This window comes from Microcaecilia unicolor, chromosome 12 (assembly GCF_901765095.1).
Source record: "Microcaecilia unicolor chromosome 12, aMicUni1.1, whole genome shotgun sequence".
NCBI classification, from domain to species: Eukaryota; Metazoa; Chordata; class Amphibia; order Gymnophiona; family Siphonopidae; genus Microcaecilia; species Microcaecilia unicolor.
The window spans coordinates 26,571,715-26,593,741 of record NC_044042.1 but is presented as its reverse complement, the minus strand read 5'-3'; the positions used below and the strand labels follow the sequence as shown (position 1 = coordinate 26,593,741).

Below are 22,027 nucleotides of genomic sequence, written 5' to 3'. Positions count from 1 at the left end.
CATTTCAGAGCAAATGAAACGGGCGCTAGCAAGGTTTTCGTCGCCAACACCCCCCCTCCCTCCCTGGCCAACCCCTTCGTTGTTCTGCCATTGCTCCGCCCCCAACGTCATGACGTTTGACGCGAGGGCGGGGCCCGGAGCGATTTCCCACCCACCCCCTGCCTCCCTCCCTGCCAACCCGTTCGTTGTTCTGCCATTGCTCCGCCCTCGAGGGCGGGGCCCGGAGCGATTTTGGTGGCTTCACCACCACGAACCTTTTTGAAGGAAGTCAGGGCTTGGCTTCACTGACGTCAGTGTCCTCAGAACGTTGAGGGTAAGTTTTATTATAGTAGATGTTAAATCTCAATGACATATTATTCGTAGTCAAATAATATTTTTCATTATTCGTATTCAGCCGAATAGTAAAATAGGCTGTTCGGTACAGCTCTAGCTCAGACAGTTGCTCCTGGTCCCAGGCTTTGCCTTATAGCTTGCTGGAACCTAACAGTTGGCTCCCAGGTTCCTGGATCCACAGACCACACTTAGTCAAGCACAGAGTGCTGCTCCGCTGCCCTGCCATATGACATGTGGGTCCACATTCCCTCCCCCTTTCCCGCTGTCCTTGTACCTGCTTGGTGCTTCCCCTAGTCTCCCCTGCAGCTCCAGCCAAACATATTGGACTGAGTTTCCCTGGTTCAGCTTTCCCCTGTATAGATACTTAAGCTGCTTTAAAAGAAAAAATAAATACAATGGAAACTGCTTTTGTAGTCATTAGAGGCCTAGCACACCCGGAAGAGCAAGCAGGGAGTCAGCGGGAATGCCAGAGTCCAGGCAGTGTGTTTCTCATACTGCAGCAGAAGTCTGCACAGCCGAAATGGGGCTTGTCGGGTCAAGACTGGTTTCTACTGCCTCACTCTTGGGTCCATCCTTAGGGGAGGGGAGGGAAAGAAAGAGTCCCTGATGGGGCCCACTGAACTTTGGTTGAATCTGTCATCTTTTTAAGCTGTTTAAAAACTTCTTTAGTCACTGAGGCTGGTTTCCTTCCACTTCTAGGGGCTTTCCAGACCTAAGAGAGGCACATTGGGGACCCCGGTCCTCACAGAGGGGTCAGACTCCACTTTTGGAGATGCGGGAGGCCTTAGAATTCTGGTTCCGGGTCTGTTCCCCTCCTTTGTCAGAGGAGGAGTGTTCTCATTGTTTGCTTTTTCGGCAAGAAGAGCTTCCTGCCTGATTGATTTGATGTCAGAGACCCTCAGTTGTTCCAGTGCCCAGGTGTCTGACCCATCTGAGGGTGACCCCATTTTGGTGGTTCTTGCAGGGCCCCTGAATCATCTTCTGTTTCACAAAGTTCTTCCCAAGGGACGCTAGTGGTCTTGGAGTTCTCAGACTGGGGTCATACATAGGGGATCCAGGGTTTTGGACTAGCTGTATATTTTTACGCCCAAGGTAGATGCTATGGTCATGGCTGTGAAATAAAAAAAAAAGACCTTCAGCTTTCAAGAAGCTTCATAAAAGCACAGTGGGTAATAGTTTAAGTTTAGCCTTTACACAGACTCTGCTATTGTGCAGTCCTATGTTTATGGAGGTTATAGAGAAATGGTTATACAGCATTGGTTTTGGCAGATGCTCAAATCTTCCGAAGCTTCTCACCTGAGGTAGGGGGGCTACCTTCTTCTTTGAATGGTGGGCCAGAGGTGACTGATTTTGCCACTGAGTGGTGGATATGGCCTCTGAGAACCTCCTCAGCCATTTGTCCTTAAGGGGCTGGCTGCTTTTTGATGAGGATTTGAAGAAGTTGGTTAAGTGGAGGAATAGCCTAGTGGTCAATGCAGTGGGCTGAAAACCTGGGAAACTGGATTAAATTAACTTTAACACAATACCACTTTATCTTTCATTCCGAATAGGAACTCTTTATACTTGACTGCTTAATCTACTCTGTCACTCATGAACTTTAACGCAATACCACTTTGTATTTCTCATTCTGGAAATGGCGATCGCCATTACGGAACAATGTAAGCCACATTGAGCCTGAAAATAAGTGGGAAAATGTGGGATACAAATGCAAACAAACAAACAAATAAATAAATAAATACCCTCTGCAGCTCCTTGTGACTAAACAAGTCACTTTAACCTTCCATTGCCTCAGGTAACATACTTAGAATATGAGCCCACTAGGGCCAGAGAAAGTACCTGCATGCAATAGATTCTGCCACAGAGAGGCAGTATATCAAATCCCATTAACCTTACCCTTAAGGAAATGGGAAAGATTCGACCTCTCTGGCTGTCTTCTGCAAGGAGAACCCCTTGTGGTCCCCAGAAGCTAGGTGCTGTTCTAGGGGCGGGGGTCACTTCATGACAGCCAGGCATCCAGTGTTCTCAGCTGTGTTCTTTTTGAGGCTTGAAATGGACAGGGACCATCTTGCATAGGGGACAGTTTGTCTTTCTTACACCATTGCTCCTGATCCATGGCCCTAGACAGAATCAAGCATGGCTATATCCTGGAGCTATCCAGTTATCCAGTGCCTTCATGATATTTCCCTGTGGCTCAGAGATAAGTAGCAGCAGTCATGCTTATCTGGCAGTACATCCTGTTGCTGGGAGTGATGGGGCAGTACTCCATTTATTTCATGGTTCCTTTCAGCCTATCTAGAGCCTCCAAGGAGTTAACGCTTGCCTCGGAGTCCAGCACTTTCGGAAGGAGATGCCCTGTTCATTTTGCCTTGGTTTGCCTGGGTGGACCCTGATCTCCCTTGAACTCAGAAGCTTTTCCCTCCATATTCTCTCCAGGGAGGACCGCATACACTATTGCTCTTTTTGTGTGCTGGCTTCCCATTTCAGTTTCGGGCCTTGCCCTTTGGGCTGGTGCCTGCTCCACGCACCTTTTCCATGGTCCTGGTTGTTGGGCAGCTCCTCTGAGGTGTGAGGGGATCCAGGCCGGCCCAGCGATGGGTTCAGAGTTTAACTGTTTAGGTCATTCCTCTTCTGGAGTGCCTAGGCAGAGTGGTGAATCATGCCGTGAGTCGCCTCTCTCCCACCAGGTTCTGGAGCTCCTGGCATTCTGGTTTGACCTGACATGGGGGACTTTCTTCTGCACAGAAAAGCACATGATTAATCTCCAAAACCATAAGCACAGCCTGTATGAACAGGAGACTCCTAAGACCTGGGATTACCTGCAGCTACAGGGGTCTGTGGTGTTGACCCTGCAAGCTGGTGCCTTCGGTGCACTCTCATATGCACCCCCCACCCCCATTTTCAGTCATCGTCTTTGCTGTGCTGGGTGCCAGCCTTTTTTGGTTTTTGACTGCCAGTTTCCACTTTCTTATGGGATGTGGTGCAGTTTGGACTGGCATGACAGTCTTAGTCTTCTTCTGAGGGTTCCTTTGGAACTGCTGGATTGGGTAACTGATGCAAAGCTCCTTGGTTGGGGAGCTTGCTGTTTGGGTTGAGTAGTGAAAGGGTATTGGTCCCCACTTGGGTCTGCTTGGTCCATCATCTGTCTGAAGACCCAGTCAGGATTGACTCTGGTGGAGTTCCTTTCCCTGCTTCAGGTAAAGGCATCGAAGTGATGGGACACAATGCTGTTGACTCCCTGTGCGAGTTTGCTGATCTTGTTGGTGGTCCGCAATGCTGGTGGAGACTACGTTGCAGCAGACTTCTTCTGCTGGTCTCTCCTGGATCCAGTGAAGTGGGAGCTGGGTCATCTGGTCTTCAGCTCCTCATGGACCGTAGAGGTAGCTGGTTCACGACCTCATAGCCTCAAGCGGTGATGCCAAAGCTGAATACTTCTCAGTTGCCAGAGGGCAGTGGCCTTGCAGGAGCTAGATACCCGGCTCTGCTGTGGCCGAGAGGAACTCTTTTGTACGTCTTCCCTCTGTGCCCTTGTTAGGCTGAGTCGTGCAGGATTGCATGTCTTACCTTTTTAGTGCTCCTGGTGGTGCTGAATTTACATCACAGGTCATGGTGTACGGACATGGTTCATCTGTTGGTAGGTGATCCACTTCCTCCTCCAGGGGTCCTGGATGGCTGAGACATGGTTTGGTGGAGATAGAATATCTGGGTGCCTTCGAAAGGTGGAGCTTAGCGAAAAAATGGTTCTCAGCCATGGTGTTTTTAGTATTTTTTGTTCTTTGGTCTAGTTCCAGGTTTGGAAGGCCCTTAAGGACTGGTGTGTCTAGCTCTTACCTCCCATTTGGAACGTGCAGGTTCTCCAGATTTTCTGCTTTCCACAGCATGGCTGAGCATTCTTAAGGTTTGGCTGCTGGCTGTCCCTGGTTTTCATAGCAAGATCCTCTCTCTCTATCTCACTGCTTATGTGGGCATTGCTCGGCTTTTGGAGGGGGATCACTTCTTTGTGCCTCCCCCCCCCCCCCCCACCATGCATGCTTCTCTTTCCCCTTGGATTTGAGCTTGGGGCTCAGTCTTTTTTTCTCAGATCCTGTTGAGCCTTTAAGTTGGCTTTGATTAAGGACCTTATTCTGAAAACTGTGTTCCTAGTGTCAATTTCGTTTGTCACGAGAGGATCAGACCCTTAACTCTCCTGTTCAAAGGATTCAGTTTCTGTCTGCTCTGACAGTACCATCCCTTCTGGTTGGGGGTTCGGGCACTACTTCTGAAGGCTTCTCTGGGGCCAGCTGCAGGCAGCATGTGTGAAGCGCTAACTGTGCCAGTGCCCTTTAGTGCTAAACACAAATTTGAAGGTAGAAGGGCATCGAGATGGAGATATATTGGGGTCAGGGAGGGGAGGTAAGAGGAGGAGACATGCTGGACCATGGGAGGGGAAGGGAAAGGAGATGCAAGACTGTTACCTTCTATGCTAGGGTCCCCAAACTATTGCCCTACAGCCTCTGCTGCATTTAGAAAGCAAAATATGCCGATCTTTCCAAATGTATACCCTGGATACACCACTAGAAAACCTCACTCATTGGGCTTCAATCTCACTCACTGTGGTGGTGAATCTCACTCTTTGCAATGGGGCACCCTTGGCATCTCTGCTGACCTGTAGTAAGGATCGTCATGAAAACTCGATTCTTTCCTTCACCCTATAAAAGCCCCCTGAAGCTCAATATTTCACTCTCCTACTCTGAAGCTCATGAACTCAGTAAAAGATGTAACAAACACAGAGTTTCACAGGTTTTAGAATCCTAGGTTGCCGTATTACACATCACAAACCAGAAGGCAACATTCTATGATGTCACAGCCTACCAGTATTTAAAGTGCTGCCGATCAGTTTATTATTTGCTACATACTCCAACATCATGCTATATCATACCCTCTACCCCCACAGGTTTGGCATTTTTTAATTCTATAGTCACAAATCATTTTTAATAAACTGTGGAATCGATCCAAAACTTGCTCTCTTTCTCACACCCTAATAATATAATCCATATTTAAAAGTTTTTTTTTAAACCTTGCCAGGGCCTTAGATGTAGGGGTGGTGGAACCAGCGACAGAATTGGCCCATGAGCTGGAAGAGTTGGATGAGTGTGTCTGAGAAAGCATGAGTGTGTGCGATCATGTGAGAGGGATGCAAGAAGGTGGCTGTTGGTAAACAGAGAAGCCATGTGTCAACTGAAGGGTTGGTGACAGGTTGGAAAGTGCAGTCCGGTTCTGGGTTAGATGTCCGCCCCTTCTGGCCAGTTCAGATCCCGACCTTGAAGTGGATACTCATGTACAGATAAGAAAAAAAAAACACGGAAGAGGGTTGCTAATTGAGCAGGTTTCACGCTAAATTGGGCTAGTTTTGAAGGCTAGCTGTTGGAAGTTTTTTTTCCAGTTGTTGGTTTTTGGGCGACATTCACTATTGGCTCCAAGCTTCAGTCTGTTGTTTCCATCATCTCTCTTAGTGCATTCCAAGCCTCAGTCTGATGCTCCAATAGCATCTCTAAGTGCCTTCCCACCATAGCATCGCCATCTACTTCTCTCTGTTTCAGAGCTGCATAGTGATCGGTCTCTTCTTGATGGGATAACTACTCCTAGCCCCTTAGAGGCACAGAGCTTGGAGGCTAGTGAACAAGAGGGGAGGGGATGCTAAAACAATTCCTTATTTGGTACTTAGGCCCCTCCCAGTGCATCCCAGGATGCACTGGGCAGGGGCTGGGTGCCACCATTTTGAAGAGGGTGGGCCCAGAGGATGGAGTAGGTGTCCTCTTGCCGCCTAGGAAAGGTATATGGAGGGGTGTGGATGGGATTGCACTAGACCAGCAAGGCTAGCGTTCACTAGGGTGTCGGACTCAGCCTGGCCGGGGGCCCGCTTGCCAGTTCAGTGGGTCTGCTGAACCACCAGGCTATTTTTTTCAGGGGTGGGGGTAGGATGTTGGGTTGGTGGGCCTGCTGGACCATCAAGCTCTTGTTTTTTTTTTTTTTTTTTTTTTGGGGGGGGGGGGGGGGGGGTCACCGGACCATAGGGATTTTTTTTAAGGTGAGTCAGGAGGTGTCCACTAGACCACCAAGGAATTTAAGTGTACCAGAAGCTTGGAGCGCTCCCTCTCCCCCCCCCCCCCCCCGTTCACTGGACATGTGCACAAGAGCTGTGCCTACCGCACAGCTCTTGTGGGAATGCGCCAGGAAAGTTCAGATCCCTTTACCAACCAATGCTCAACACTAACAGCACACATATAATTTGCATGCTGTTAGTGTTGAGCCTTGGTCGGTAATTCCGACTCAGTGTTCCAGCCATTGTTTTGTGCATCTCCCCCAGGCTGTTAAAAGAAACCATTCTCTGCACATCGGAGTTTCAAGAAATGTAAAGAAGGCAGGATCTTCTTCTTGGTATACAGATTTGTTTTATATATGGTTTTAATTGGATACATAATTTAGATACATTTTCCAACACCTGCTTTTTTTTAATATAATTTTTTTGAGTGTGAAATACACACACACTAAAAAAGTGGAAAAACTAGGACGAGGGTGGGAGCGGTAACAGTGGTATTCAGGCATTGCATGACGATCTTTGCGATCAGAGCATCAGCATATGCGTGTGATTCCTGCATTACCACATTTGTGCCTGGAACTCACTAGGATGGGCATGTTTTACATCCGTGGCCCTATTGAATGGAACAGTCTGCCATTGTGGCTCAAAAGTGAGACCTGTGAGCCAGCATTTTGAAAGCATCTAAGAGACTTTCTTTTGTTTAAGGCTTTTCATTGTCCTGTTTAAGTGCATTTCTAATGCGTCTTGAATTTTACTGTTTTTGTATTTTCATCTATTGTATATTTTATAAATGTTTTTATTGTAATCCTCCCTGGATAGGGGAGGACTAAAAATAATAAATCTAATCTAAATTCAAACAGAAAAATTTTACAAGTCTAAGAGAGTATAATAAGTGGACTATGGTGACATTATCACATCACCATATATAACTAGCTGTTGTACATGAAGACCTTTCCGGTTGTCTGCAGCTACCCAGCATAATTATATCTATTTTATAACACAGTAAATAATGGCAGATAAAGACCAGCAAGGGCCATCCAGTCTGCTCAGAAAGGAAGCCAGGGTTACACCTTGTAGCTCGTGGGTTACCCTCATCTTTGTCTTTAGATTTGCCTTTTATTCTTTAAAGTGTAAACGTTATTTCAATTTTACTGAGTGGAAATTCTCTGTACTTAGAATCTTCATACTATATAGAGTGAACATTTGTGTTTATTTCACACCTTTCTGAATTCAGCACTGTTTTCGAACCCACCACTTCCCCTGAAAGACCATTCCAGGCATTCACCATCCTCTCTGTGAAAATGCATTTCCTGATGTTGATTTTAATTTTCCCTCATTGCAACTTAATTTCATATCATCTCCCTCCCCCCCCACTGCAACTCTGTTCAACCATCACAGCACTATTTCTCAAACAGAAGCCACAAGCCACTGCTCCTTCCAGATTCTGTCACTAGGTGTAACTGTTGTATCATGGCTATGGCTTTATCCCCTCACCGGCTGTGGATGCTAGCTTACAGAGCAGGAACATGCAGCACCATTAGTAGCGTTGTGTGATTTTGGGGGTGGGTGGGGGTACAGTCCCAGGCACCACCAACAGCGACTTCGGCCGACACACTGCTGCTTCTGGTCCTGCTCCCCACGCTCGTCAGAACAGAAAGCCAGCTATCATCATAAATGCTGTTTTCCTTAGCGTCCCTCCAGTACGATTTAGTCGGATGGGTTATACACTTCTACCAGCAGGTGGTGGAGAATGAACTACAGAATCCTGGTGGAACCTATGTTAGCTGTGCAGTCCCTCCCCGAGTTAGTCCCAGAGCAGGTGATAAAGGTGCAAGCTTGTGCAGTCCCAACTGGTCTGGAAGGCTTGGGGATTCCTAGTCCTAAGGGAGGAAAAATATTTTGAGTGAGGGCAGCAGTGTTTGTAATTCATTCTGGCTCCTAGTATCTCTGCTTCTCTCCCAGGGTTCCTTCTTGGCTGCTTGCTAGGGCTTTGGCCTTTGGGGGGGGGGGGGGTCATACTGTGACCTGGGGGTGTCAAACCTAGGTGGCAGGGTTCCTCCCCTCTTCCCTCCATATACGTCCTGGTTCCTTGGCCCTGAAGGGCTCCTTTTTTGTTTCTGGAGGTCCTTCTTCTGCCTCAGCCCCTGGTGTTGTCTAGGGGCCTTGACTGCCTGGGAAGTGAACCTCATCTTTGCTTTCTATTAAAAAACAAAACAAAACAAAAAAAAAAACCAAAGCCTTTGGTTTGGCAGTGCACCATGGTCTCTTTTTGTTTTGTGCTCAGTTTGGCAGCACCCAGGCTTTGCCTAGGTGGCAGCCGGTTTTCGGTGGTGTTCTCGGACCCCCCTCCTTCCTCCTGCAGCTCTTGACTTTGTTGCTAGCTAGTTTTCAGTTGAGCTATATTTCCTTCTATGGAGGCTGTTATTTCTAGCATTTTTTTCCCCTCAATGGCAGTACTCTGCTCTCTTTCAAGCAAAAAAACAGTTTGTTTTCTTTTTTTTCTTGTGGCAGATTTGATTATTGGCAGGATAGTTCAAAACCTCCCAAAACTCCCTCTCCTTTGGCTGTGGTAAGGTGTATTTTATCACTGCTTTCTCAAACTGTCCAGAAGTGAGCAGTAGTTTATCACTGCTTTATCCAGCTTTGCAGGGCTTGGCAGCTGTGAGTTAGTGCATGGAGTTCTAGAATTTTCAGATTTCCACCCTAACTGTGCTTAGAGCACTCTGCACATAAGGCTGGGACTTTGTTGGGGGACATGGATTTAATTATATGGAGTAAATTGGTCAGATTTTTAGCCTGCTCTCTGGACACTGAGGCCCCAATGCTCAGAAGCAAATGTGGGGCGCTACAGGCCATTAGCGCCAGACTCATGCCTGCATTTGCTACCACCGAATGCTCAGAGCCAACAAAATCATGTGAACCAATAAGCTCACTGGCTCTGAGCACAATAAGTGTGCAAGTGTATGCCGATGAGGTGATTTGCCATACATCCCCAATGCACAAAGCACAGGGCGCCAAACACGGGCACTCCTCCCATTGCAAACCCTACACCAGCTCGGAGCTGGCGTTAGGGTGTCCAAGAGGCAGGAGAAACTCATTTTCCCATCACTCTCACGCACTGTTATAGGGATTTTGTTTTCTATTAGTGCAAGTATCGGATTCATATTGCTTCTTCTAATGCAAAACATTGCCTCAGGTAGAGCAACTGTGGACAGAAAAAGTACCTGTATACAATGTGGGCAGTGCTGAGCATGTCTTGTAGCGCTATAGAAATGATAGGTAGTAGTAGACCTGCATTCACAAAGTTTAGTTGTTACTTATTCTCCCGAGCTACTCTCATTCTCCTGCTTCACTGTTATTGGCAGGATAGTTTACCAACTTGAGCTCAGCCGAGTTTATCACCTTGAATTCTGTGTAATGCAGTTGGGCAGAGTGCTAAGGTAATATACCGCCTTAAGTGAATTCCTTCAAGAGGTGGTACATTATTCCAGTAAAAAATGAAAGAAAATGGGGGAGAAGGATAGGGAAGCCCAAGTCTAGTAAAGGATGTGAAAAAAAAGGTGTGGGCTCAGCTAGAGTGGCACCGTTTTCATCCTTATAAAGAAGGAATCCCCATCACGCTCAAGCTTGCATGTCTGTGCTCCACTTGGGGGTTCATAAAACCATATTATTTAAAAAAGAAATTTTAAATTAAAAATCTAGGAGTGTATCAGCAATGTAACTTATGCATCACAAACAAACTTGTGGACACTGATGGTATAGGAACATGTTTATTGGGCATCAGTAGTGCGACTGCTTGTAAATGCCCTAAATTCCTCTAAAACACTGAAAACTGGATGTTATTCTCGTAATAAAGTCTTTGAATTGAGATACACTGTAACAGGAGCAGGGTTGTTTTCTTTCTTTTTTTTTTTTTAAAGCTAAGTATTAAATATTAAATATTCTCTCATTTTATTTTATATTACCTTGCCAAGTGAAAAGGAAAAATAAAACATAAGATATAACTAAAATGTTAAATTACACAAACCTTTGTATCTTGCCATTTACGTTACTCCTCTTAGCGATACAGCAGAATGCCCCAGAGCTTGTGACTGATAATACACACACACAGAAACATATATACAATTTGTTCAGAAATGTGCTAAAAACGGTGGTGACCTGAAATTTATCTATCTAGTAAATCAGTAGTCATGAAGCTAAGTTCTTGTGCATTCACCTTCTGCTCTATGCCTGGTTCGCTGGTATCCTAATAGTCCATGAAATCCAAACTGAATGATTTTTTTGTTTTGTTTAAAAGGGTATGTGCAGGATTATTTCTGACTCCCAGTGAAAAGATTCAATAGCCAGAAGGCATCTTCCTTGGTATGTGTCCCTCCCCACAATCCAAACAAATAAGAAAAAAAGAATCTCTTAGGAACCACAGCCCAAGAATTTGGTCATTCTGCAAGTCTGATTTAAAAAAAAAAAAACCCAAAACAAAACTGTTCTTCCCATATGGTTCAGAAGTTTCCTGCTGAGTTGGGTCTGTCGTGCATAGCCGGACCAGCACTTGGGCAGTAGGTGCTAGCAAGGCCTTACAGAAGGGTGTCATCGGTGCAACCTCCTTCTAGTCCATATCGAAACTCCTGTAAGTTTGACACGCCATAGAAATGGATGAAAGCAGCAGCCACCACCAGCACGTGGAAAATCTGATGTGACTGAAACTAAGAAATTCAAAGGGAGAGAAAGAGAGAGACCTTAAAATGTGAACTGAAAATATATGAACGGTTTAATTAAGGAGGAAAAATACAGCTGCGTCCAAAAGAGAATAAGCTGCATACTGCTATGTCTTGTTAAAAGATGCTATTTTAAAATTAAAAAAAAGAAAAGAAAAAAAAAAGGTTTGAGTTCTTTAAAATGGTCCTGGAACCTCTTTTTTCCTTCTGTTCTTTCCCAGAGGCATCAAAGAGATTATTCTCCAGGGAGGCAAATAACTCGAGTCTAGTTCAAAATTCAACAATTTCACCAGGCACTAGAACCTACACTGCAAAGTCTCAAGGTCCTTCCTAGCACTCTGGAGTCCCCGAGACTGCTCGGCATTTGCCTATTTACTGTCATTTTCTGCATGTCACCTAGCAATGTGCCTGACAGAAAGAGGGAAGACATTTGCTAGTTTTTTTTTTTTTTTTGATGGACCATCAAACAAAATACACTCAGACATTGTGTAAGAGAGCTTTAGGATGTGAGAACATAAGTCAGTGCTCACCCAGATGTCGAATTTTCCAGGAAAGAAGCGTTCTGGGATGCGAGCCGCATACAGGCCAGCACCTGTGATGTACATGACTGCCATCAGAAAGAACCAGCCCATCTGCCCCACAGTGGTGGCTTTTACAAATCCTTCTGCAATAGTGAAGTGAAGGGTGGGGACAATACCGCTTAGGCCTAGCCCTAGAAACACACCTGTCGGAGAAAAGAATAAAAAAAACACAGCCCCTATAGTTTGATATAATGCAAATGGCACTTTATAACAGATTTATCATTAAACAGATGGGTTCAAAGTTCACAATCCCTAAAATAGCATCCCAATCCAGATATTCCTTTTTGGTAGTGATATGCTATTTTGGGATGTGCCTAACATCCTTTATTTATGTTTACTCTAGCATCACCTATCACAAGATCTCTCTCTCTCTTTAACCTTAATGCCTCAATACAATTGCCAAAACACACTGAGCATTCTTATAAGCCATCATTGACTTTGTTCTACTAAGTACCAGGGCTTAATGAACAAAGCTCAGTCCAGTAAAATTTGAGAGAACAGTTTTCCATTGACACATAAATAGCAAAAAATAAAAAAATAAAAATAAAAGTACTTTAAACCTTGGACACACATAACTTGTTTCAATGACTGTTTTCCTTTTCCAGGAATGGACCCCAGGCTTCCCAAAGTGAGCCAGACCCCAATATATTTTCTTTGTTTTTGCGTACAAACAAATAGAAATTACCTGCTCTTGTTGGACGGTGTTTAGGTGTTGCAAACCTATCCCACTGGGCTACGACGATAGCAGTGATCCCGAGCACACACACAATGGAGAGGTAGATCAGCCGGGGTTGGGGAGAGCAGTAGAATGAATAATACAACCAGGGGACAAAGCTCCCCATAATCAGCAGAGCTATTCCGGAATAATCCAACCTGTATTGCAATTGCACACAAGGAATACAAGATTCAAAATTAGTGCATTGCTGCTGTCTCCCTACAGGTAACTGAGTTACCCAGAATAATTCCACTTCAGGCAATCACAGACATGAAACCTAAGGTTCTTTGTATTATCTCTCTATAACCAGCAAGGATGGCCCAGAATAATCTATCTGCAAAATAATCTATGGATCTGCTCCTAAAATATCTACAGCAAGAGATCTACCTGTCATGATGTATCAAGGTTCAACAAGAGCAGGAAACCTTGCAGTACATTTAAATTACACTGAAATTAAATCAACCAAATGTCTGAATGGATTTATGAAGCATGAACTGCTGTTCAAATGAACACTACCTGATGATTAAACTGCACACAGTAGTTATATCCAGGAGCCACTTACTTTGAAAAAGTCCTGGAGACTTTTTCTGAATGGCAGTAAACGGTATGGAAAAGCCAGGAGAAGCTGAGGCAGAGAACGGCACCCAGGAAGAACATGCCAAAGACCACCTTCTCCTGCAGGGGGGCCATGAAGTATATATTCGGCCTCAGCATGGTCAGAACACCGAGGAACAGAAACAACACGAAACCTGCTCCAAAAACAGCTGAGAGTCAAGGATACACACACATTCATTTCTTTTTTTAATCATTCACCCTAGAAAGCATACTAAGATGACTCCTCCAAAATGTCTTAAGACTTACCCTCAGCACCACATTTTCAGCTGGCACTGGATAGCACAGTAGCCCCTTTCCTTCCTGTTCTAGGATTGAGCACTGGGGGCCTGTGTAGTGCACTGGACCCCAGCTGGCCTTATCAGGCAACAGCCAAGCTCAAAAATGCCTGCTTCTAAAAATACAACAGAGTCTGGACATACTAGTGATACAATGTTTCTTTCCAGGTATTTAATGGGTGGGGTGGGGGGATCCCTTTTACAATTAGGGCTTCTGTTCTTAAGTGTTTATGAGTTGTAAATTTAGACTTTTTTCCTAATTAGGGGGTTCTTTGATGGTACAAAAAATGTTTTCATTGCAAGGGTACTATTGCTAAGCACCTTTACAGGTGAAATTAAATATGCATATTTGTGTCACCCAAAACTCATCAGTGCAGAAAAGGCACAAAAACTGAATGAAGGATGCAAGATAAACTAGGGAAGGTTTGAGAGGACTAGGAGAATTTGTGTTTTTCTGATGTTTATCCAATAAACACCTATTGCAGTTTTAAAATTTTACATAAGGCATGTTTTACTGGAGTTTATCAATTAAAATCTAAAATCAGAAAACCCTAATTATAATCCAGGCATTTCCTGGCAAGGTGACGGGGTCTGCAGTGAAAGAACTATTGAGCTTCATTTGCTATCTTTATCAACATCTGATTTTTGCTAAATTTTCTTTATTATTTTATGTATTTATATAATACTACTACTACTACTACTTAACATTTCTAGAGCGCTACTAGGGTTACGCAGCGCTGTACAAAATAAACAAAGAAGGACGGTCCCTGCTCAAAGGAGCTTACAATCTAAAGAACGAAATGTCAAGTTGAGCAGACTAGACATATAATGCCTAGTTAATATCAATAAAAGAGTTGGATAACAGATATTTAAGGATACAGTTATCTGGGCCTACAGAAAACAGCTTATCAGAGTACCTAGCCGGAGGGAGTACTGTAAGGACACACTGCATGCACGCCTTCAAATTAAAATCTGAGATCAAGCCAACCAATGAACAGCACGAGTCCTAGTGGCTGACTGCAACTGTCACCCATCTGAGGTCAATCACCTAATAAGTGGGTCCAGATGTTGCCCGTCTCCGTATGTATTCTGAAGATGCTTTTAAAGCAGGCTCTGAAAGACGGCATTGGCGGCCGATGGCCATGAAGAAGGTAATCATTGTCCTTCAGCCAATCAGGAAGAACATCATATGGAATGACTCTCCAGCGTCCTTCCCATACCTGAAAGACATAAAACATAAAAACACCAGTAGAATGGAAAATGATACCAAATTAATCCTGTGCTTTGATATGTTGGGATTGATGCATCTATCAACACAACTTCATTTTGGTGCTGCCAAACTAGAAGGAAGCTGTACTGAACAAGGTTTAGATGTTTTGTTAAATTAAAACCTACTTGTGATCCAATCTACTGCTACTACTTGTTTCTACGGAGACTATGCTTCAGTTAAGTACCAGAGCATTATTATGATTATTTTTTCATTATCTGATTTACATAAGAGGTTTTTTGTTGTGAGCGAGGTTGACAATATTGTGGATCCATTAAGAGCACGAATGATGTTTATATGACTTAGTTTAGTGCCAGGATTCAAACTGAGCTCAGTTTTTCCTCTTTTCATGTTCATATGCTGATAGAGCAAAAAAAAAAAGAAAAAAAAAAGCTATGTGAAATTTCATATATGGCGAGCAGATTGATCTCATTTAAAAATTTATTGTTGATTTCTCCACGGTAATTTAGCACGAGCAGATTAAGAAAGGAAAAAAGGATAATATAAAAAATAGAAAATCTTGACAAAATATATATTTAGTATGTGTTTAAATGGTTTTTGATAATTTGACAGATTGAATTAACATGATTTTTACATTACTAGGGCTGCATTTAAAGGCGGGGCATAGCCAGTAGTCTACAAGGGAGGGAGGCATGCATTTCCTCTCCCCCCCTCCCACATTAGATATAATTTCTTTACTGAAGGGGATGCCAGAGCCCTGCCAGTTGAAAAAAAAATCCAGTTAAAGATGCCCCCCCACTTTACTCCCTCGGAAGCGAAGTCAGCTGGTGCCTCCAGCCGCCAATGCTGGCATTCCCTAAGCATGCTCAGTTCATGCATGGGGAGTGCTGGCATCGTCAGCTGGAGGCACTCTGACGACTTCCTTGCTCCTGAGGCAGTACGAGGAAGAAGGGGGCCACTTTGGCAGTGGATTTCTTCAGCTGGTGGGGCTTCAGCTACCCCACCAGCCATTAAACAGGTACTGCAGCTTTGGAGGGAGCCTAGGGCTCCAAGGCCCCTCCTCTCCCCTGTGGCTATGCCACTGATTAGGCCCAGTATCTTCCTTTCTCCTGCCTCCAGGTCCAACTCTCCCTTCCTCTTCTTTACCCCCAAGGTCCATTATCTCTTATCTCCCAACCCCCTGCCTCCCCCAGTCCAACGCTCTCTTTTTCTTCCTTCCCTCCACCCAAGGTCCATTATCTGTCTCTCCCTCCCTCTGAGTCCAACATCTCTCTTTCTCCCTCCACCTTTCTCTCCCTCAATTTAGCATCTCTCCCTATTTCTCCCTCCCCCCCACGTTCAGTCCAGCATCACTCACCTCGCCTATTGGACCTGCCCGTGGTTCCAATTCCCTCCCTCTTCCCGTCCGCCCGAGGTTCTCTCTCAATTCCCTCTCCCCCGTCTGTCCAAGGTTCTTTCTTAAATTGCTCCTGCCTGCAATTCTCTCTCAATTCCCTCCCTCCCCTCCCTACAAGGTTCTCTCAATTCCCTCCCCCCACACGCCCGCTTGAGGTTCTCTCTCTTTGGCTGTTGGTGCTTCTGCAGCGGACACACCAGAATCCCATCAAAAAGAGGGCCTGTACCCAAATTTCTTTGCAGAGAAGGTGAATATAAGCACACTCTAAGGCAATGCTTATCAATCTTTTTGTGTCCATAACCCATGATTGCAATCAAATAAAAGTGTGCGACTCCCAGAGATGCAGAATAGTGAAGTTACTCACCTGTAGCAGGTGTTCTCCAATGACAGCAGGCCAAGTATTCTCACAACTGGGTGACGTTATCCGACAGAGCCCAGTGCGAATGATGCCTAACGTATATACTGCGCATGTCTTCTCGCCCAACGCCTGAGCACAGGTTCCTCAGTAGACTAATATAGCTGAAGGAATACAACTCCTAGGAGAGGTGGGAGGGTATGTGAAAATACTTGGCCTGCTGTTCTCAGAGAACACCTGTTACACGTGAGTAACTTTGCTTTCTCTGGGGACAAGCAGGCCATTAGAATTCTCACATCTGGGAATTCATAGCTACTAGGCTCACCAAAAACAACAATGTGAGGACAATAGGGATGCAAAACGTCGAGGCCTTGAAGTCAATCAACCTTACACTATATACAATCTAGTTGTGGAGATGCAGCCTGGAACAGAACAAATCTGGGCGTGGGAGGGAGGAGTTGGATTCTAGACACCAAAGAAATTCTGAAGTACTATCTGACCAAACCATCTGTCACGTTGGATATCCTGCTCAAGGCAGTAGTGAGATGTGAATGTGTGGACCGAAGACCGGGTTGCAGCCTTGTAAATCTCCTCAATAGAGGCTGACCTCAAATGGGCTACCAATGTTGCCATGGTTCCGACATTATGAGCTTTGACATGACCCTCAAGAGTCAGCCCAGCCTGGCATAAGTGAAGGAGATGCAATCTGCTAGCTAACTGGAAATAGTGTTTGCTAATGGCTATCCCCATTCTGTTTGGGTCAAAAAAACCATCTCACTGGGGTCCTGCAAGAGATTCAATTCAGCCATACCGCAAGATACTAGCAGACGAGATCAATCTGCTCTTGGAAGCAAATGTCATAAAACAATTACTGCCTCAGTTGCATGATTCTTCCTGATTCCAAAAGAGTTGTGAGGTCTAAGACCCATTTTGGGCCCCGGGATCTCAATATCTTCATCAAAAATGTAAAATTCAAGATGAATTCCTTTATTACAATCCCTCTACTGCCACACTCAATTTCAAGGATGCCTACATCCACATTCCAATTCATCCATTGGCAATTCTTAAGATTCACCTTCCTAAATCATCATTTCCTGTACAAAGTACTTCTTTTCAGTCTGTCTATGGCACCCTGAGATTTGACAAAATGTCTTGTGATGGTGGCTGCAGCACTTAGAGAAGGTCATTATGTCTTCCCGTACCTTGATGGCTGGCTTATATCAACTCCATCACAGCCGGCTGCAACACACACTGTAAATTCATTTTGAAAGCCCTGCACGTACTTTTCTACAGGAACGCATAAGCACTAAGTACTCGATAGTATGCAGTTGACTTGATTTTTGAAGTTGTGCTTGCAGTCCTGCAAATACAGCTGCTGCCCCACATTAATGAAAAAAAAAATGATCCCATGAAAGGTTTAATTATGGAAAACTTCTTGTGTTAAGCTTTTTATTCCCAACAAGTCTTAGCACCTGGGCAATGGAAAATGATCTTTTTGGATTCCTTTTTTAGTAAGAGGTAATAAAACTGCTATGTCTCCTCCATGGCATTTCAAGGCACCAAAATAGCAAATCCTTTTTTGGCTTTTGCTTTCCAATAGCCCCTCTTAGCTCCTCACTTTAATTTCCTGTACTTTTCATTAACTGTCCATCCTTTGTTGCTAAACTGAATTAAACTTAAAAGACAATAATAACTGTGGGAATTCAGCATTACATACCTTGTAGACAAACTCTTCCATCTTCTCCATGGCATGATGAGCCTGCAGGGGGAGTGTCAGCACCCGAACTTCCTCTTCCTCTTCTTCCTCCTGTGCTGTAGAACATGCCTGGTCTTCATCACTCTGCAGAAAAACACAGAAGTTTACACTCCAGGCACTGACAGCTGCTGCTCAGAGAATAATAAACAAATGTAGACACAGTGGAGGAATGGCCTAGTGGTTAGAACAGCAGGATAAGAACTTAGGCAGCTAGGGTTCAAATCCTACTTTTCCCACTGACACTTCGACCCTGGGCAAGTCACGTCACTCTCTACAACTTAGGTTAAAAGTCCACTTGAGCAGGGCCATAAACTTGTGTACTTGACTGTAACTGGCCTTAAGTAAGATTAGGAAATGGTAATTAAATCTGAAAATCCAAATTTGTTTTACTTAAATAAAAGTGGTAGCATTTAACCTCCTATATTAGCCATAATTCCACAGCATTAAATTACAATCCAGTGATGTACAAGGGTCTCTAGTTCCCATGGGCCAATATCTACATTTGTGCCTTCCCCCCTACACATACCACATCACAAAGGCCCCATGATTTTGCTTTTGACATTCCAGATCTTCCTCCAGCACACCCCCCCCTTCAGGCTGCTGCCTGAAGGCCTTGCCCCCCCTTCCAGGGTACACCACTGATTCAATCTGTTGCAATGAAAGTGCACAATCAAATTAACAATAATCCCCATCAGAGCTACATCTAAATTAGGGCTTCTGATTTTCAGTTCTATCTGTAATCAATAGAAATAAAACAAAACATGGAAAAGAAAATAAGATGATACCTTTTTTATGGGACATAACTTAATACATTTCTTGATTAGCTTTAGAAGGTTGCCCTTCTTCGGCAGATCGGAAATAAGCAAATGTTGGTAGATGACAGTATTTATGAGTGAAACATCAAAGCATTTCAGTGACAGTCTATCAGGATGGGGGTGGATAGGTGAGAGTCAGGGAGACAGGAATGTGACAGAGCAATACAATTTACAAAGCAATACAATTTTATGCTTTATAATGGGCTAGAAAACCCAGATCTTTAAGTCCTGCCTGGTGGGTGTCAAAATATTTGATCATTCTGACTTCAAAGGTCTTACGTTCCTGTATTGTTTTAAAGTTGCCTTTCAGGATCCTTACCATAAAATCACTGGTACAGTGTTCTGGTTTTGTAAAGTGCTGTTCCACAGACGTAACATCTTTGTTGGTACTGGCATTTTTCATATGATGTCTATGTAAATTAAATCTCTTCTTTAGCATCTGACTTGTTTCTCCAATATAGCACCCTTTGTCACATTTTCTACACTGGATGACATATACCACATTGGAAGATGAGCATGTGAAAGATTCCTTAATGTTAAATATTTTTCTTTTGTGAATGACCGTGGGGTCCTGTGAGATATTTTGGCATAGTTTGCAGCTGGAAATATTGCAAGGATGTGTGCCATTCTTTTCTTTTTGAGTCTGTGTTGGGAGCTTACTTCTAATTAGCTGAAAGGGAACTTTAAAACAATACAGGACTGGGTTTTCTAGCCCATTATAAAGCATAAAATTGTATTGCTTTGTAAATTGTATTGCTCTGTCACATTCCTGTCTCCCTGACTCTCACCTATCCACCCCCATCCTGTTAGACTGTCACTGAAATGCTTTGATGTTTCACTCATATATACTGTCATCTACCAACATTTGCTTATTTCCGATCTGATGAAGAAGGGCAACCTTCGAAAGCTAATCAAGAAATGTATTAAGTTATGTCCAATAAAAAAAGGTATCATCTTATTTTCTTTTCCATGTTTTATTTTGTTTTATTTCTATTGATTAACTTTAAAAGTGGACTAACACGGCTACCACACCTCTCTACTCAGTTCTATCTGAAAACCTCAATAAAAATACCCATGTAGGAGCAATAGCATTTTTTCAATAAGAACCATGAAACTACTAAAATAGGCCTGCCTCAGTGTTCTGATGATATCAACCAGCTGCAGCAGGAAGGGATTTGGCGGAGGACTTGTGGCTTGCCTTGGGAAACAAGAGGGACAGGAGAAATTTGGTAGAACGAACATACTTGTGATTCCTTCCTTTGTGTGTGGCACCTATAAATAAACTCCCTTCAACCACTTCTGGCATGGGGAAAATGACATACATAAAGAAACTTAAGTAGAAATAAGGCGAGAAGTGCAGTTTTGAACAAATCCAGTTCTTCTTTGGTGCCTGGACAGACTTTTCCACCAACACAATCTGCCTCTGCCACTCATGACTCTTTTCAGCAGGGGTTGCGTCTAGGAAACCTCCATTCTCTTCTCTACTAGTATCTCCAGGTTAGTAATCCCAGATTCTGTCAGCATCACAGCAGCCTCCTCTCTATTCCTGAGCTTCTATGTTGTCTTCTCTGCTGTGAAGGCCAACCCAAAAGGATACAGTCACCAACATTTGAGGTGTCTCTCTCTCTCTTCGCTTTGCAGCAATATCCATAAGTTCCTGGCACCTTCGCAATGTAGCAGTTGAGGAGTTCTTGAAAAAGCCCAATTTCATAGTTCTTAGCAGCCACTGCCTCTTTCACACAATAGCTACGGAGGTTAAGAAATAATGTCTTTCAGTTTAGCTTGCTCTCCCAGTACCCAGTGGGCCCACTCTATTATCCCTGTGCTGAGTCAGTCAAACTGAACTTCTCCCCCCCCCCCCCCCCCCAAACATGAGGGTGAACACTATGCTCTGCACCACAAGAATACATCAATATAGTCCATAGTTTCAGGCACACCTCTGAACCGGAGATTACATTTCCTGCTCTTGTTCTCTAAATCTTCCATTTTTGTTACCAGCTACTTGTTGGTCCGCTGGAGCTCCTCCATCTGCTTTTCCACACCCATCAGGGCCTCTCATGCTCATCAGCTCCACTCTGCTTTTTCCAGATGGTGGCCCTTAGCAATGTTAGTTCTCAATTCAGTACCAAGTACTGAGAGCTCATCCGGGATAGCCTTAATGTTGGACTTCATATCCTGGAGCCATTTTCATAGTTCAGACATTGCCTCATCCGATTTACTGTTAACAGCACCTGCTGGCGCCAGTTCTCCGTACATCTTTGCGTAGGAGCATAAGGCCATCATAGCCATAATATGGCCCTCCTGCTGGCCTTGTGCAGCTGCCACACTGGAGAATTCTTGTAGATCGATGGTATGGCGCTTGGAACCCATTACAACCTCTTCTCTGAGTAAACGGCTGATTTGCTACCGAGACAGCACCAGAATACAGGTTGGATTACCAGAAGAGATTGCCAAATTACCTTCAGGGACTGTGGATCAAACGGTTTATGTGGCCATTTCACCCTGTGATGTCACTTCCTCCCCCTTATCATATTTTTTTTTGTTGTATTTAAGTACAAGAAGCATAAAAGACAAAAGTCTGAAGGAAAATGTTTGCCCTGTATGTTTATGGGAAGGACTGAGTGTACGATGGTGGCCAAGGTTATGTGCGGTTCGTACCTGCTCTGTTGTGTGCGTGTGACTTGCAGTACTGCTCTCTATTGTATGTGCATGTACAGTTTGCACTCCTGCTGCCTGTGCTGGACCTGTTTTATGGTGGAGCAGTGTGTTTTGGAAGCTTATACTGTCGCTGCCTGTGCTATATCCATTGTATGAAGGGGCATAATAAAAGAAATGTGTGATGGGAAAATTGCAGTTAGTCCTAGCATCCTTAATAGGTTCCAGATTGACACCTTCCTACTCTGGATGCTCTATTATAATTCTGTACACTGTAATCAATCTTGCGCTTACTGGATTGTATTACTAATACGTATTGTTCTCATTTGTCTAATAGACTCACTATAATTGTCCTAAGTACATGAACATCAAAATCTAATATAATAAAACGCACCGTGAACGTTCTAATGAGGACAACGTTCTATGAAGCCATCTGACGTCACTCCCAGGCTGAGGCTGAAGGGTTCGTGGATTCGTGGTGTGAAGCCTCCCTTCAAGCCAGCCAGCCAGCC

At 44.2% G+C, this 22,027-nt stretch overlaps 1 protein-coding gene across 1 annotated transcript in view; it reads right to left on the bottom strand.

Moving 5' to 3' along the window:
- Positions 1 to 10,343: 10,343 nt before the first annotated feature.
- The window catches only part of ADIPOR1 (adiponectin receptor 1), a 39,486-nt gene continuing 27,802 nt past the window's right edge, over positions 10,344 to 22,027 (bottom strand). The window contains exons 3-8 of the mRNA XM_030221004.1: positions 18,007 to 18,129; positions 14,359 to 14,530; positions 12,983 to 13,169; positions 12,391 to 12,578; positions 11,655 to 11,848; positions 10,344 to 11,112 (exon numbers count right to left, since the gene is read on the bottom strand). Of these exons, the coding sequence (XP_030076864.1) occupies positions 10,984 to 11,112; positions 11,655 to 11,848; positions 12,391 to 12,578; positions 12,983 to 13,169; positions 14,359 to 14,530; positions 18,007 to 18,129 (993 nt within the window). The 3' untranslated portion in view covers positions 10,344 to 10,983. The remainder of the gene's footprint in view (positions 11,113 to 11,654; positions 11,849 to 12,390; positions 12,579 to 12,982; positions 13,170 to 14,358; positions 14,531 to 18,006; positions 18,130 to 22,027) is intronic.